We start from the raw sequence: 18579 nt of genomic DNA on the forward strand, positions 1-18579 counted from the left end.
AAAACCCACAAGCCATTTTTTATACAAGAAATGTTTACTGATAATCTGTTCACATTTCTACCTCTTCCTATAGCTCTTTACATGTTCTTGTCTATGAGATCTTTCCTCTATGCTCACTTTAATTCTGCCTTAAGTCCTTCCCTAAGAATTTTCTTTAGCGATAATTTGTTCATGAAGTCTATTTTTGTTTGAAATGTCTATTTCATCTTCACCTTTTTTCTTTTTTAAAGATTTACTTTATTTATTTGAAAGACAGAGTGACACAAAGGGAGAGACAGAAAACCACCTTCCATCTGGCTGGTTTACTCCCAGAATTACCCAGAACAACTGGGGCTGGGCCAGGCTGAAGTCAGTAGCCTGCAACTCCATCCAGGTCTCCTATGTGGGTGGCAGGGGCCCAAGCACTTGGGTCATTTTCATAGTGTGTCTAGCTTGGCAGTTACTTTCTTTCAGCAAACTGAGGATTCCCATACCATGATTTCTAAAGTTAAAAAGTCATATCTTTGAAAGCTGTAGTCATTTTTAGAAAACATTTCTCAATTTTCTCTGTGCTATGTCTAGTTTGTGTTTATTATTTCTCTGAGATTTGCTGGCTTTAGTAGGCTAGCACCTTTCATTAATTCTGAAAAAATTTCATTCTGCCTTCTCTTTTTAGGACTTACATTAAACTCAGATTTTTCTCTTCCACACAATTCTCATTCATCTCTACCATCATTCTTTTCTGCACAGCATTCAGGCAATTTCTTCTAATTTAGTTTCTGATTCCCCAGTTTCCTCTTCTGCTAGTTCTAATCTCCTGCTAAAATGTTTACTGAGATTTTAATTTTGGTTTTCTTTTGTAGAGGTGATATTTTGTGTTTCTTGTTTTTAGTTTATTGTTCTCTGCAATTATTGTCCAAACTCATTAATTGTTAGAGTTAAGTATAACCTGTTTTACACCTGTGTCTGAAAACTATGCCAATTTATTTCTGTTATTTATTTTTCCCCACTGGTTCTCTCTGCCTGTTCCTTTATGTTCCCTGGTGATTGCTAACAGCGGTTACTGCCCTTGAAGATTATTTGTAGGGGACAGATTTGCCGAGGCTAGGATGAACAGTGACTCTTCCAGGGAAGCTTTATGATTGCTTCTGCTAGGTTTCTGAGAGCATTACCTAAAGCAAATTCATTGCCTCGGACTCCTTGGCTTACCCATACCAGGCATAACCAGAATATAAATCTGAAAGTGGGGACTCAGGACCACAGCTTCTCAGGGATGTGTTTTTCTTCCGTTTTCATTTTCTGTCTGTCTACTGCCAAGACAGTTTTCAACAGCTCTGGAGTCTGGAGAATGAGGGCAGGTTTAATTCTAGTTGTACAGTCCTTCAGGGATCCTACGCAATGTGTGTAACAACTTCTTTGAAATGTCCTTTCACATTCACATCTGGGCTTTGACTTTATTCTCCTTCCATTTTGGTTTGATGAATAAAAGCCCACCTTGTGTTGGCAAATGTTTTACAGGCAAAACTGGCTTTAGCATTCTGATAATCTATTTACCTTTCTTGGTCAGGTGTTCCCCCTAAAGTTACCTGGGGGTTCACTGACCATCTTTTCAGCTTTTCAAATACGTTCAAAGAGACTTTCGAAACGTCTGGTACATGTAAAACAGTGGATCCAAACAACCTAGGCTGTTCTCACTAGATAATGAACTTTGCTAATTTCTTTACTATATGCAAACAAGTTCAACAAATGAGCCAATCTGAGCTTCTGAAATTGTTTAGTTCCTTAATAGCAAACAAGCTTGGGTTATAACATTTTAGTGAAAGTTATGATGAATTTATTTTTAACAGTTTGGACATTATATACATGCGAACATTTAATAACTATTTGTTAATGGAAACATAGGATGAAATTTCTTTTTGATAGAAATTTAGAATCCAAACCTTAAGTTTCCCCTCTTTGGAACTGAATTAGCTGAGACAGGTAAATTTCCCATTTAAGTTTTCCCCCAACAATCTAATCCCTTTTAAGGTATCCAAAATTATTTAATCATTTGTGCTGGAAAATTTGTGACAGTATTAATTTTTCCTTGACTTTTAAAGAATATTAAACATAATTTATTTTTTGTTTATGATTCACAGCCACCATTGTGGACACCAATTCTTACACTGCATCTGAATGCAATGATACGCTCAGGCTCATCAGAGCAGCAGACTGTGTGCATTCACATTTATCCCCAGTGGCACCTCTATTCTTCCTGGACTCCCTCCCCCTCCCCCACAATCCTACTCCTACTGAGGTGTTCAGCATTTCTGCACATGCCTTTTCTCTTTCCCTTACCATAAAATACGCTTTTGCTTTATGTCTATTTATCCAAACTATCCTTGATCTTTCTGATTTGTTTTTAATCTAGACATGAGACAGAAAACCAGATAATGCTGCATTTTATTTCAGAAAGAACTGTTCATTTGTCAGTATCTTCCCATTTTCACTTTTTTTTCCTTCAAGAAAAGGGACTACACACTAATATTTCAGTCTGTCCTAGAATAAAGACTGGAAAATTCCCAATATTTGGACCACTTGACCAACATTGATATAAAAATTTATTTTAATAGCATTCTGAACTTTATTCAGATTACAAGTAATATTAAAGTTTATAGGCAAAGGTTTGCAAAAAACACTTGGACATGTATGATAAGGGCATGTCAGGGAGATTCATCTATTTGACATTTGCTTCTTACTACCAGGCAGGCTATATATGGACTATTTCTAGGAGATGGAAAAAAATCATATCGCTTTGGATTGATTCTAGTTTTGTCAAGGGTTTGTTTGAGGGGCAGGCACTTGACCTAGTGGGCAAGCTGCCATATGGGATGCCTACATCTGATGTATTGCTGAGATTCGAGTCCCAGCTCCGCTCCTGATTCTAGCTTTCTGTTAAAGCATGCCCTGGGAGGCAGCAAGTAATGGTTCAAGTAGTTGGGTCCCTGGCAGTCATGTGGGAGACCTGGATTGAGCTCCTGCTTCCTGACACTGGCATGGCTCAATCTTGGTCATTGTGGGCATTTGGGGAATGAATGAGCACATGATGGCTCTGTCTCTCAAATTAAGAAAAAAAAATAGTGCTCACTTCAGCAGCACATATACTAAAATTGGAAAAAAAGAGCACAAGATACATCTAAAACAAAACACTTTTTTTTTGGGGGGGGGGACAGGCAGAGTAAGACAGTGAGAGAGAGTGAGAGAGAGAGAGAGAGAAAGAAAGATCTTCCTTCTCCGTTGGTTCACCACTCAAATGGCCGCTACAGCTGGCGCGCTGCGGCCGGCGGTCGCACCGATCCGAAGCCAGGAGCCAGGTGCTTCCTCCCGGTCTCCCAAGCGGGTACAGGGCCCAAGCACTTGGGCCATCCTCCACTGCCTTCCCGAGCCACAGAAGAGAGCTGGAATGGAAGAGGAGCAACCGGGACAGAATCCGGCACCCCAACCAGGACTAGAACCCAGGGTGCCAGCGCCACAGGTGGAGGATTAGCCTAGTGAGCCACGGTGCTGGCCAAAACACTCGTTTCTACATGCTAAAATGTCATCTAAACTTTGCCTTTTAGGTCCCCAATTCAGGGGATAGTGAGCACACAAATATTAAAACAAAGGTGCTTTCCCCTCACTCAGGGCTATTAAATGCACCAGAAGCTACAAGTGAAAAACCACTCCAAGCTAAACAAAGGGTTAAAACCAAAGAGATATTTAGAATTCTATCCATGCCATTGATATCACAACACAAAAACAATTTTACTGCTTATGCAATTATTAGCAAAAAGAAATTGTAACTTTTTCTCTCTACAGATGATGGTTTTTTTCTACACAAGTAACAGTGAATTGTAATTTCAACTGAACTGACTTAACAGCAGGATATATAAACAATATTACTTTCCAGGTGTGATATTCACGTTTCTTAAATTATTAAAATGAACTTCTCTTTCGACACTACTGGCTAAGAATTCAGTACAGACCCTTGCCACTGATGAAACAGGAAAGCTGAATTTTAGACAATCTTTCACCAGTCTGGAGTGCTGTATGACAGCTACTGCTGCTGCATTACACACAAGCTGCCACAACCACGCTTCAGGGACTCACAAAAACCCTCCTGGCAGTGACAACTACAGTGGTCATTTCCTACTGAGCATTACCATGTGCCAGGCACTGTCTGATTTTCAGTCCAGTATTTCACACTTAATACTTGTAAAAGAGTTAAGCAGCCCCTAACATTCAGAGACTGGCCTGGCAGTTGTGAATGGGACAGGCACTCACACACAGGCCATAATGGTCTTCTATTGGACATAAACAAGCTCATGGAACACCACTATCAGCACAGGTCACTCTGTGACCCCATATTCAATGGGACAAACAAAACAAAAACCACCATTGTATACACGGACAAAAACAAGGTCACTGTGTATATACTACCAAACATCCCTCTCTTTCTAGCTAATATGACTGATTGCTCTTGTAGGTTCACTTTTTTTTTTTTTTTTTTTTAAGATTTATCTTATTTGTTTGAAAGGCAGAGTGACAGAGAAAGAGGGAAAGACACAGAGAGAAAAAGACCTTCTTTCTGCAGCTGACTCACTTCCCGAATGGCCACAACTATTAGCTGTCACAAAACACACTGAACACTGGAGTAAGGGAAAGGGTTTATTGGGGAACACCCAACAGACCGGACTGATGGGACGGCGAAGGGAAAGAGGGAAAAAGAGAGAAGGAGACTGTAAGAGAGAGACAGAGAGAGAGAGACGAGAGGAGGAGAGGAACCAAGAGAGCAGGAGAGAAGCCAAGAGAAAAGAACCAAGAGGGTTCATATTCAGGAACAGGCCCTTTTAAAACTGCCTGAGGGCGGGCAGGGAAGCAGGAGCAGCAGCTAATCCCATTAGGATGGGGGTAGAGCTTGACCACAGAGGTTGGGCCATGTGGCCACCTGACTAAAGCTGCGCCAGTTTCCTAACAACAACGACTGGAACAGGGAGAGGCAACCTCTTACTGAGCAGCCCTAGTTCTCAAGATATATGATCTCTCTTGTTGCAATAACCTCAATTGGGAAAGCCATCTTAAAATGTCACATGGTGGGGCTGATGTTGTGGTGCAGCAGGATGAACTTCTGCCTATGACGCCAGCAACCCATATGAGTGCAGGTTCGAGTCCTGGCTGCTCCACTTCCAATCCAGCTCCCTGCTAATGCACCCTGGGAAAGCAGGGGAAGATAGGCCGAATATTTGAGCCCCTTCACCCATGTGAAGGACCCTGATGAGGTTCTAGGCTTCTGGCTTCAGGCTGGCCCAGCACTGATCACTGTGGTCATTTGGAGAGTGAACCAGAGGATGGACAATCTCTCTCTGTCTCTCCCTCTAACTCTGCCATTCTATTAAATAAGTCTTAAAAAAAAAAAAAAAAAAAAAAAAAAAAGAAAGAAAACTTCACATGGCGTGGCATGAATGAACCACAGAAGCCATCAGAATAGACCACACATCTATATAATCCCATTTACATGAAATATCCAGAATAGGCAATTCTATGCACACAATAGAGTATATAGAAGTGGTTGTGAATATACTAAAAACCACTATATACTTTACATGGATGAATTTAAGTTGGTGTGACATTTCAGCAAATATGTTCAAAACTTTATTTATAAGGACTTTTTGAATTTTGTGTCTTCCTCAGAACTGCTCTGCTTGATTTCATGTGCCCAGAATCAGGAGGGTGTTCTTGTTTTTCGTCTGTACCCTGATTCACGACAACTGACCTTTAGCCAAGGCCTGGAAACAAAAAAATTACACACTATTCTGACAGACTGCTGCAGTTTTCATGGGTTGTCTCATTCTAAAACTGCGTCTTGTCCAGGCCAAACACCTGCTCCCTTCATGTTTTCCTCACTGTAACACTAACTTGTACACTAATTTCCAGGCCAACCTAAAACGGCAAGTGGCCATTTTTGGAGAGCTTATGACATGAACAAGATTGTGCAACTGAGATGATCAATGCTATCAACATGGAATGATAATTTTAAGTATGGCTCTGGATGTTTCCAATGCATGATCTTCTTGTCAACGTATAGTCTACAAGGGCAGGAACCAAGCACTGAGGTTTTATTTATTTATTTATTTTTATTTTTAATAAGATTATTTGAAAGGCAGAGTGACAGAAAGAGACATAGATCTTCCATCTGCTGGTTCTCTCCCCAAATAGCTGCAATGGCCAGGCTAAAGCCAGGAGACTGGAACTCAATCTGGGTCTCCCATATGGGTGGCAGAAACCCAAGTCTTTGGGTCATTCTTTCACTGCTTTCCCTGATGCATTATAGGGAGCTAGACTGGAAACCGGAGCAGCCAGGACTTGCACTGGTGCTACAATATGGGACGACCACATTACAAGCAGCAGCTTAGCCTGTGGCCCCACACCTCAGCTCCAGCACTGCTGGTCTTTTTAAGTTCCTTCAGGATAGGCGGTTGGAGCTGCTGTTAGGTTCTGCTTGGGATGCCTGCATCGAAGCATACTGGAGTGTTGGTATCAAGTCCCAGTTCTGCTTCCGATCCCAGATTCCTGCTGATGAACACCCAGAGGGGCAGCAGGGGATGGGCTCAAGTATCTGGGTTCTGGCCACCTATGTGGGAGACATAGATGGAACTGTGGGCTCTAGCTGTTCTGGGCATTGGAGGAATGAGCCAGTGGATGAAGATCTGTCTCTGCCTTTCAAATAATAAAAATCAATTAAAACAATAAAACAAAACTCTAGTGAGCTATGTAGTTTGTTCTGGTTATTGTGTATTCTCAGGGTATGCTGAAACTCTTTCAGGCTTTCAAGTCATACTATAAAAGAAGGAAAACAATTGTTTTTATATTTCTCACTACAGGAATTCCAATTTGTTCCTCTACTAATAGGACTACATATTACACAAATATGGTTGTCAAAGAACTCCCTAAGTTTTATCTTTTACACATATTTTCCACTGACTTTATCATCCACAAACTTAAAAAAATTCTAAAACTAAGAGTGGTCTTCAAATAGTTCATAGAATTTGTCTATTTTGAAAAAAAAAAAAAAAAAACTAGGTACAGATTTCAAAATAGTTGCAGTGAAATAAACTTTTAATTTTCCATGAACTTTTTGAGGTACCCTTGTGTAAATATCAAAGTACTTAAAAACTCTCAAATTTACATAGCCAAAGTACTGTAAATCTCTAAGAAGATAAATTGTAATAACTGATAATTTTACTTTAAGTTCAACCCTATTACAAACTAACATAACTGAATACTACAAGAGATGTCTTATATGATGTCTTTGGCACTGTCACAGTCAAGAGCTGTATTTGAAAACATTGATTTAGGGCCAGCGCCATAGTGCACAAGGTTAATCCTCCGCCTGCAGCTCCAGCATCCCATATGGGTGCTGTTTCTAGTCCCGGTTGCTCCTCTTCCAGTCCAGCTCCCTCTGTGGCCCGGGAAAGCAGTGGAAGATGGTCCAAGTGCTTGGGCCCCTGCACACACATGGGAGACCAGAAGAAGCACTTAGCTCCTGGCTTCGGATTGGCATAGCTCCGGCTGTTGAGGCCATTTGGGGAGTGAACCAATGGAAGGAAGACCTTTCCTCTCTGTCTTTCTCTCTGTCTGTAACTCTACCTGTCAAATAAATAAATAAAATCTTAATAAAATAAAGAAAACATTCATTTAATGACTTAAAATTTAGAGTTTTGGTCTTTTGGAAGATACATCAAAGGAAAGGAACTTATCATGTACCATTCACTGAGTTAGTAAAGCTTCAAGGTATAGATCATTGGCTTCCCACTTTCTCAAGTTAAAAGACATACATCTTATCTTCCTGACTAGTCTGTGTCATTCCATGGTACAACCTTAAACTATGGATTCTGAGACATTCCCCAGCAGATCCTGAGCTTCTACTCAAGATAACAAAACCCTATCACTTTCTAATGCTTCAGGACTTTCCTGACCCTTTGCTTTGCTACTATTCTTGCCAACTAGTAGGACCACTCACCTTCATCCTGCTTTTGACTGCCAAAGATCTCCTTTTCTCACTTAAGGAAAAACTCTTAAATGTTTTTCCCCAAAACATAGCAACTGTGCTGAATTTAATAGATCACTGCATCTATTATCCGTCATCTGACCTTGGTGACAGGAATTTAATAGCTGTCCCTTTCAACGTTTCAGAAGGGAGATCTCCTTTTATAGGCCCTTCTGGTTTTAAAGTTTCCCTTACATCAGTAATCCCAACACTCATTCCTGTAAAAATTGGACCTTGAATTCACATCATCAAAATGCTTCTGCTTAAGTCATTACAGTCCTACTGGCAAGACCAATCAGAAAGACACTAATACCAGCGTTATCCGATTATCCTGTTCTCTTCAGAGTTGCTTCAGTTTGCTTTGTAGAAACAGTTTAATTCCTCAAGGAATTTGTCCATGGTAAGGGACACAAAACTGCCTTACTCCTGTTATTACAATTACAGTCCTAACACTTTCACCATTAGAATAAACCACTAGGATACATGTTTCTACTAGAACGTATCCTGTGTCTGTTACTGATTTTCTGATAGTAAATCTACCTTCCCACTGGTTCAACTACAGGTTGAGTCCGTGGGAGTATCTGGCTGGAAGAAATTAACATAATAAACAGGCACAGGGGATCCGCTTCAAGACCCTTGGGTGGACACCTGAAATCATGAATAATACTGAACCATATATATATATATTACACAGTTTTTCCTACACATATATATCTATGATAAAGTTTAATTTATAAATTAGGCACAGTAAAACAATAAAGTACAACAATTAGAACATACTGTAATGACAGTAGTGAACATGGTCTAACTGAACCTCAGAAAGTTCCTTGAACACAAGCACTCTGACAGCCAAGATGGTTATCTGACAAGACACTCTCTGACAACCAAGATGGCTTCTAAGTGACTAACGGGTGGGTAGCATATATAACATGGATATGCTGGAAAAAGAGATGATTCATTTTTCAAGTAGGATGGAGTGGGACAGCAGGAAATTGCATCATGGTACTCCAAAGGGGTGTAATTTAAAACTTAGGAATTGTTTATTTCTGGAATTTTCCAGTTAATATTTTCAATATTACTATTACATTTATGGTTACAGAAACTGGTGAGGTTAAGTGACTTGATCAAAATTACATTAAGTGCCAAAAAGTAGTAGCAGTACCCAGATTTGTTTGAGTCCTGGGCCCGAACTTCTAATCATGTTACATTGCTTTTCCATATGATCATTGTTACAATTCAACCATTCCTCTAGCTGCTCACCTAAACAAGTTTACTCAATTTTCAAATTATGTACCTTGAGACCAGAGCTGTGGCATACTGGGTTAAAGCTGCTGCCTATGGTGCTGGCAACCCATATGGGCGCTGGTTTGAGTCCCAGTTCTTTACTTCTGATCCAGTTCTCTGCTATGGCCTAGGAAAGCAGTAGATGGCCCAACTGCTTGGGCCCCTGCACACGGGTGGGAGACCCAGAAGTAGCTCCTGGCTCCGGATGGGCTCAGCTCTGGCTGTTGTGGCCATTTGGGGAGTAAGCTAGCAGATAGAAGAACTCTCTCTGTAGCTCTTTCAAATAAATAAAATAAATCTTCTAAAAACATTATGTATCTTAACTAACCTTTATATCACTTTAATAAAAGAAGACTTTTAGAGTCTAGAATTCTTTAGCAAATGCAGTAAAGTGCAGATTATCTAGAACTATTTATGTGTCTTCTGGATTTCCTGATAATTGAAAATGGCAAGATAGACAATGAAGTCATTATCATGAAACTGTCTTGGAATTTTTTTTTAAGATTTATTGAAAGGCAGAGTTAGACAGGGAGAGGGAGAGATCTTTCATCCACTAGTTCACTCCTCAAATGGCAGCAACAGCTAGCCAGAGCTGGGCAGATCTAAAGCCCGGAACCAGGAGTTTCTTCTGGGTCTCTTACATGGGCGCATGGGCCCCAGCTCTTGGGCCATCTTCCTCTGCTTTCCCAGGCACATTAGCAGGGAGCTGCATTTTAAGTGGAGCAGCCAGGATGTGAACCAGTGCCCATATGGAATGCTTGGTCAGAGGTACCAGCTTTACCTACTATACCACAGCACTGGTCCCAGACAATTTGTTCTTAAACTTCATCAAAAATTGATGGCCTCATCTTTTGTGTAGTAAGACTCAAGTAAACTCTTATAGAAGTATTCTTAAGGAATACGGAAAAAAGGTACCATGTATAGCTCCCTTTTTTTCTTCTACATTTATTGACTGCCTACTATTAATACCCAAGGAATTAATTTTTTTCTTGTATGACTTTGTTTCAGTGTATAAACTAAGAATTAAGACAGGTTTGAGAGTGGTTAGTATGAGGTCTTCAAAAAGTTCAAGGAAAAAGTGCACAATCTTTAATGTCTTCAAAAATTTGTTGGAGCTACCTTTGTAGATTTGCTACGAAGGCAAGGAAGAAAATTCTATCTAGATTATTTCATTAGATGATATTCCTAATGGAGATATAACTATGTCTGCCTTATAACAGAATCCACATTTGTAGTAATATTATATTGATAGAAAAATTCTACTTATATTAAAGGTTATTCCATTTATGTTCATTAGTTTTTATACAACCATGTAATAAGATTATAAAGGCAAAATTTGAGTGGTGAGATATTTAGTTTGATTAATATTTGGCTTTCTAAGTTCTCAAATAAGCGATCAAAAACTTGGATCATAACAACAAATGCAATGATCTCCTGTCATTAAATATTTTATCAGAAGGGTGTTCACTTACATTCTTTTAAAGTAGCCTGATCTCAATTTAGGAATAGAACCATTAGTGGGTATTATGGGTAGAACTGTGTCCCTCCAAACGGTACATTCATGTCTTAACCCCAACTTCTTATGAAGATGACCTTATTTAGAAATAGGGCCTTTGCAGATGTAATCAAGTTAACATGAGGTCATACCGGATTTGGGTGGGTCCTAAAACCAGTGATTAATGCCCTTATACGGAGCAAGATTTACAGCCAGAGACAAGACAGACACACAGAGGTGGTCATGTGAAGACAAAAGTAGAAATTGTTATGCAGCTATAATCCAAGGAATGTCAAGGATTATTGGCATCTGCCAGAGGTGAAGAGCCAAGGAAGGATCCTTCCCTACAATCTCCAAAGGGAACAGTCTTGCTGACTGACACTTTGACTCTGGGCTTCTGGCTTCCTCAACTGTGAGAGGATCAATTTTTGTTGTTTTTAACAATCCAATTTGTGATTCTTTGTTGCAACAGCCCTGGAAAACTTTCACAGTGGGGCTGACAGAATATATCAACAAAGTTAAGATGGTCTTCTGGTTCCCTGGTCTTCTGAAGAGATCCTCTTTATCATCTATTGTTGACTCTTCTTCTATCCCTTCTCAATCCCAACTACAGGTATTTTCCAAAGATTAGTCCTTTCTTTTAGGCTCTTACATATTTTTCTATTGACACTAAATCTGACACTACTAAAAGAAAAGTACCAAACTATTTATTTACTATTCCTCATTTTTCAAATACTTTGACATGATATTGCTTGGTTACCACTCAAGCACAATTTATACAGAATTGACCCTGTTGATTTACTCTTAAAAGTGGAGGTTCCTACTACCTTACACTGATTTTCATATTGCAGTTACGGCATTATAGACACTAATATATCATCAATTATGATCGCTGTTTTTTCATACCACTAAGAAAGAAAAAGCTGAAACAGTACCACCTGTAAGACAGATCTGGATTCAGGGATGATAAAATATGAAAAACTGTGCCTTAGCACCAATAAATACAGTAAAATGTTATCACTACTTCCTCGTCATCCAGAGTACTTTGACCCTTCCTGTTCTCTCAATGTATTACCAGACTTTATAGAGTTAACATTTTCCATGAACTTTCTGAAGACTCCTCTATACTCAATACTTCAAACAGTATTGTTTCTCCTTTAAAAAGTCCTGAAGTATCATTTTCCTTAGTTTTACTCTTCATTCACAATAATTGTATTGTAACTAGTTTTTAAGCCTGTCTCTGCACAGATAATCCCCCTGCATATCATACCAAACTAATTTTCTTTAAGTACCTGTATGTTTTATTTTTATTTCCTCTAAGGCAGACCTACCTTGGATACTTGGCCACATGTATGTGGCAGACAGTGCTAGTTAAATAATCAATATTCATTCCGTTCCAATTTTGTTTCAGGCAGTTATGTACCCAACTAATATACATTTATCTTTTTAGATTCCCTTGTAGCTAGGAAAGATCACATGACATAGACTGGCAGAAATTATTTAGGGACTTCTGGTGTACTGGCCAGCTTTTCATCATTGTCAACATGTATCTGAGAGAAGTTACCTCTGAAGGCAGGTCTATTTTGGCTCACAGTTTTGGAGGCTCACAGTCCAAGATCAGGCAGCTCCACTGGTCTAGAGTCTCATGAGGGTGGTGGATGGCAGATCAAGTAGAAGGATCACATGGCAAGCCAGGAAGCAGAGACAGGAAACACTTATCTTATGTCTTTGTGGGTCTTTACTCAGAAAGCCACCATGATTAAATCATGGGGCTCCACCCTAGCAACCTAATCCAATCCAACCCTTTTTCAGAGGCCAACTCTCAGACACCATATCTGGATTCAGTCTCCACTCCCTTTAGTTCAATTAACTAATAACTTTGGTGTTTAAACATGAGTTGAGGAAGCATCTGGAATGCTGTGTGTGCCTTCCTGATACAAACACTGTCCCTTTCTAGAAAGAAAAGTTAGATAAAAGGAGCATCTTGTAACCAAGAAGTACACTTAACATATGGATGAAACTTAAAAATTACAGACAGCAGATTATCAGCTTTGGACCTCCTATTTCTCAACATTTTATGTAGTAAAAATAAAATATTAGGTAAAGCCATTGTAGATGGGATTGTCATACTTGTATGCAACTCTAATTTAAACTAGTGCCAAAGGACCTCCCCAACCTGAGCCACTCCTTAATGTCTTCTCTCCCATTCACTACTCCCCAAGCTTGCAGGCATCGCGCTCCATGTACATCATTTTCCATCAGATTCATTGCTTACCAAGCATAAAATGTCCTCTACACTTTTGGGTTTGCATGTATGCCATGCCCTGTGCGTTTATAAAACTTCATAGAAATATCATTCCTTCATTTGGGCAACATACTTATTGTGTGAAACTCAGCTCCTTTGTTGCATTCTAATGCTTTGTTCATACCTCAACCTAAGCACTTGTAAGAGTTCACTGTAATCATTTATTTATACATCTGCTTTTCCAACTAGACTATTAATTCTTTTGTTTCAGGAACTAATGTATCACCAATATTATGGCACAAGGTAAGTTTTCAATAAATATTTTAATGAAGAATAAAACACTAACTGGATCTTTTTTTTTTGGCTTTCATAGTCATTTGTAATTTGTATCTCTGCCTTTGTACCATCAGATACTGTTCAACTATTTCTTTCTTCCCCAATGCATAATTTGTTAAAAAAAAAAAAACCATACTGCCAACAGCATCTTTAAAAAATCCAGTTACTATGTTTTATTCTTCTTTGTATTTCCTGTAAGAACTGAGCACAAAATGTTGTATCTAATAAGAACTTAAAAACTTCTGAGTTGACTTTACAGTACCATGGAAAAATACAGAAGACATTGTACCTATGGAGGAAGACTGTGGGCTAATCAGAAGGTCCTCTTGGACTTGTTCACTTCCTGGCACTGTCTGCTGATCACTCAGGGAACTCTGAGACGCACTGACAGGCTGGGACACTTCCTCATGAACCTCCTCATCACTCAACCTTTCTACTTTGACCCGGACATCTTCTTCAGTACCCAAAGGCAAGGCAGTTTTTGTGCTCTCACAAGTCACATAATCAGTCATTCTTCTACCTGCCTCAGATGGGCCAGGTAATTCTAAAGTCCGGGTATTTTCTGCCTGCTTAACCTTCTCAGGCTGAATCCTTCGATCAATTCCAAAAGGAAAAGTCCAGGGAAAAGCTAAAGAAGAGTCAACTGGTTGACTTCTATTTTCTGAGTAGGAAGCTGTAGAATTCAACACCTGGGGTGAACTTGTTTGTGTGCTACACTTTACAGGGCTTTCAGGAGACATAACAATATAGCTTTTGCGCTTTCTCCGGGATTCTCGGCAGACAGGAATGGTTCGTTCTACCACACTGCACTCTGAAGACACTGGAGAAATGCTTCCATCTCGAGAAGTAAAATTGCAGTTAGAATTATTTTCTTGTCCAGCATCTAGGCCCTTTTCTGGTTGGCTATTGGGTGTATTCCATAAAATGCTTGATTTCATGAATTCCGAACAGGTACTAGCAACACTAAACATTTGCATATAGCTTGCTGCAGCTAAAACATCAATAATATTTTCTGTGTTAATTGACAGAGTGGCTGTATAAGCGTATTCTAAAAGGGGTATAAAGCCAGTCACCGTGACATGATGCAGATCCAACACATTCTTGTTCTCATCCTCTGCTTGGCCTACAAGTTTGGTGCGAAAGAAATCACTGCAAGCTGCTAGTACCACCTTATGTGCCCGGAAGATTTTGTCCTGGACACGAATAGTGATATCACAAAAATGTCCATCATTTCGCAGCATATTTAGCTTTCCAAGCATTTCCTGGCTGTGGGAAGAGGAACTATGAGTAAATGTTTTCACACCCATCTTTTCCTTCCTCTTCTACAGATGCTCTTCAAGGATGCAAATGAATCAGAAATGTCCTAAAAAATACATAAAATAAAGCATTAATTGGCAGTTTAGTAGCTGGAATAGAAGGCGATTTTACATTTTTTCATGTGGCCACTGAGCTGAACAAAAAAGCTAAGTAGTGAAAGAGAAATTTCAAATTAAGAAATATATTAAACTATATCCCCCACCTATCCTCTGAAACTGTCCAATCTGTAGAATCAGTGAACTAGTGTTTTAATGAGCTGCAGTTTTAAATAACAGTTTATAAATAATGACAATTACAGAGTGCTTTCCATGCATCAGAGACTATTCTAAATGCTTCACATCTGAACTTGTTGATTTTCATGATTATCTGTTAGTAGGTACGTTGCTACTTCTTTCTCTAAATGTGAGCATGCAATGGGCAATGCCAGTTCACACATTAAAACAATCCATTACATAATCATCCCTCTGAATGTTCTATGCAAGGGAGAATGTATGGAGAAAAGAAAAAAACACCCTAAAGATTTCAAGATGAATAATAAAAAAAAAGGTAACCGAATATTCTGAGAAGACAAAATGAAAAATCTAGGACTGGTTCCTATCTGATATCACAACTTTAAGGATAAAAGACATTAAAAAAAAAAATCCCTGTACCAAGGCGGCCAGATATAAGTTCACTGAACTATCTTGACCATAATCAGCAAAAGCAATTCAAATATAAACCTGCTCCACATGCCCTTCCTGAAGACATGTATTCACCATGAAACACCGTGCAGCTAAAACTGGTCTAAGCAAATCATCATTAACATATATTTACTGATTTCTCTCACAGGAATGAGAGGAAGAAGGAAATGGGAGGGCTATATATAAAATGTTTTGTTAATTTGCTGCAACCTAGGAAACTGGCATCTGCTTTTCAAAGTCAGGCCATGATGAGTGCTTATTTTGACTGGGGTCCTGTGGCTGAGGGAGGAAACATGCCTTCAGAGAAATTGATACAGCCACAGTCCAGGGACCATATGCACCAACAAAGGTATGAAAGCAAGAAATCATCCTGTTTGGAGAACATGTACAACGAGATGTTAAACCAGTTCCAACTCAATTTTCACGGGGGCTCCAAATTTGTACTACATTCCCAAGTGAGGTACAAGACCACCAATGAAAGGAGGTAGTGGAAAACTATTTTCCAATCTTGTGTTATATCCATCTTCAACAACTTTGAACATTCACAACATTCAAAAAGGATTTTGACTGAGCATAATCAGTGTTACAGGTTCCTACTCCACTCCCTCCTACAGCCCTGCAAAGCAGCAGCATATTTGCCTTTTGTCTCAGGTCTATGAAAAATGTGTCACGCCAGAAAGAACTCTGATGAGTCTGACTTAAACACCTGGCCAGGACCAGGAAGCACTCTAACTTCCAGCAGTACACAAAAGCTACACTGGAGTAGTTGAGAGCACTGACCCTGCAGCCACAATGCTGGATTTGCATATTGGTTCTACCATTTATAGCTATGTGATCTGAGGCAAATCACTTAACCACCTGTATTCTAGTTTCTTACTCAGTAAAATAGGGACACAACAACCTACCTCATAGAGTTCCGGGGTTAAGGGACTCAAGATATATTAAGTGCTTCAAAGGGTAACTAGCAACTTAATTAATGGTGCTATTGGTACTGCTATCACCACTAAAAGACCCTTTCTTCTTTAACCTCTGCCTCTTCTAAACCAATTACGACAGAAACCAGACTCAAAAAATAGAGAGGAGAAAAAAAAGTGCAAAGTGTGGGAAGACAGAAAGAAAAAGGAAGCAAATCAAACCTTACCCTTCCACTGCAAGCCTGCAGTAGGCCAGAAGAGGAGAGAGACCTTTAACTTTGAATTAAGTTAAATGGACAACAGAAGACAAAAATAAAATATGATGAGTACCTATTGCCAATTTATGCTTGCTCAAATTAACAGTGACACAAATTTGGTACACAGTCTGACATGGCTGGAGGAATGACAGGAAGATGAAGATTAGACTGGGAAATGCCTTTCAGGTCATATACTTGTTACATGCATTTCCCAACACATGTCTATGGAGATTCAGTCCCGTGATAAACTTACCACATACTATACACAACACAGGCAGTGAAATATGCCAAAGGATAAATGTTTCATTAAATTTTGATCTGCTAAGTGCCCATACCATTAATTATAAAAGTTAAAATTTGGAGAAAAAGTTGCAACTTGAATTCATAATTTAAAAATTTTAATTAAATATTATAAACTGATAATGCAATTAATTTTCAGCAATGAATATCCCCAGCATCTTTTCCCAGTAAAAAGAACCATAGTGAGTCAGTGCCGTGGCTCACCAGGCTAATCCTCCGCCTTGCGGCACTGGCACACCGGGTTCTAGTCCCGGTCGGCGCGCCAGATTCTGTCCCGGTTGCCCCTCTTCCAGGTCAGCTCTCTGCTGTGGCCAGGGAGTACAGTGGAGGATGACCCAAAGTCCTTGGGCCCTGTACCCCATGGGAGACCAGGAGAAGTACCTGGCTCCTGCCATCGGATCAGCGTGGTGTGCCGGCCACAGCACACCAACCGCGGCGGTCATTGGAGGGTGAACCAACGGCAAAGGAAGACCTTTCTCTCTGTCTCTCTCTCTCACTGTCCACTCTGCCTGTCAAAACAAACAAACAAACAAAAAAACAAACAAAACAAACCATAGTTTTTTTTTTTTTTTTTAAGATTTATTTATTTGAAAGAGTTACAGAAAGAGGGACAGAGCAAGCAAGAAAGTTAACAGCGAGATCTTCCACCTGCTGGCTCACTCACTCCCCAGATGGCTGCAATGGCTGGAGTTGGGCTGAGCCAAAGCCAGGAGCTTCCAGGTCTCAAGTACCTGAACTGTCTTCCACTGCTTTCCCCAGGCACATTAGCAGGGAGCTGGATCTTAAGTGGAGCATCTGGGATTTAAACCAGTGCCCATATGGGGTGCCAGCATCACAGGTGGCAGCTTTACCTACTATGTTACAACACATGGTTCTTTAGAGAGACCATTGATCCTATGTCAGAGGCAGTAAATTTTCACCTGGAGCATCTTGACCAGAGAGCAAGGAAATTATCAAAGATTGCTAGGGTTTTGTCAAAACTCACATCAGGGGCTGGTGTCGTGGTGCAGTGGGTAAAGCCACTGCCTGTAGTACCAATATTCCACATGGGTCCCAGTCAGAGTCCTGGCTGCTCCACTTCTGATCCAGTACCCTGCTAATGCACCTGAGAAAGTACCAGAAGATGGCCCAAGTTCCAGGGCGCTTGTACCCACGTGGGAGACTTGGAAGAAGCTCCTAGCTTTGGCCTGGCCCAGCTCTAGTTATTGTTGACATCTGGAGTATGAACCAGCATATGGAAGCTCTCTCTCTGTAACCCTCCCTTTCAAATAAATAAATAAACCTTAAGAAAAAAAATCAATTTGAGAAGGCTGCTAATGGTAAAAAATTATGATGTAGCACCTAAGATGACTTTTTCGATATCTGCATCCTGTACTGGACTGTATTCAAGTCCCAGCTCCGCCCTGGATTTCAGCTTTCTGTCAATGTGGATCCTGGAAGGCAGCAGGTGATGGCTCAAGTAACTGTCCCTACCACCCACATGGGAGACCCAGAATGAGTTCCTGGCTCCTGGCTTTGACCTGGCCCAGCCTCTGCAGCTGTAGGCATTTGAGGGGATAGAACCAGTGGATGAAAGCTTTTTTTCACTAATACATAAATTAGAAAAAGAAACATATCTAAATTCATGAGGTCATATGCACTAGAAATAAAAATAACAATCCTAACTCATTACCTTTAAAAGATACTATTGAACCAAATAATTATTTT

At 39.9% G+C, this 18579-nt stretch overlaps 1 protein-coding gene across 9 annotated transcripts in view; it reads right to left on the bottom strand.

The window, feature by feature from the left end:
* Positions 1-18579, bottom strand: part of ZBTB44 (zinc finger and BTB domain containing 44) — a 67116-nt gene that overhangs the window by 17901 nt on the left and 30636 nt on the right. For 6 of the 9 annotated variants that reach the window (XM_089314369.1, XM_070065646.2, XM_070065644.2 and 3 more), the window contains exon 2: positions 13694-14767. The exons of the other annotated variants lie outside the window; for them this stretch is intronic. In XM_089314369.1, coding sequence (XP_089170495.1) covers positions 13694-14711 — 1018 coding nt within the window. In that variant the 5' untranslated portion in view covers positions 14712-14767. The remainder of the gene's footprint in view (positions 1-13693; positions 14768-18579) is intronic. 9 annotated transcript variants of the gene reach the window in all.

This window comes from Oryctolagus cuniculus, chromosome 1, assembly GCF_051225735.1.
Source record: "Oryctolagus cuniculus isolate XC-2025 breed Fujian yellow rabbit chromosome 1, ASM5122573v1, whole genome shotgun sequence".
NCBI classification, from domain to species: domain Eukaryota; kingdom Metazoa; phylum Chordata; class Mammalia; order Lagomorpha; family Leporidae; genus Oryctolagus; species Oryctolagus cuniculus.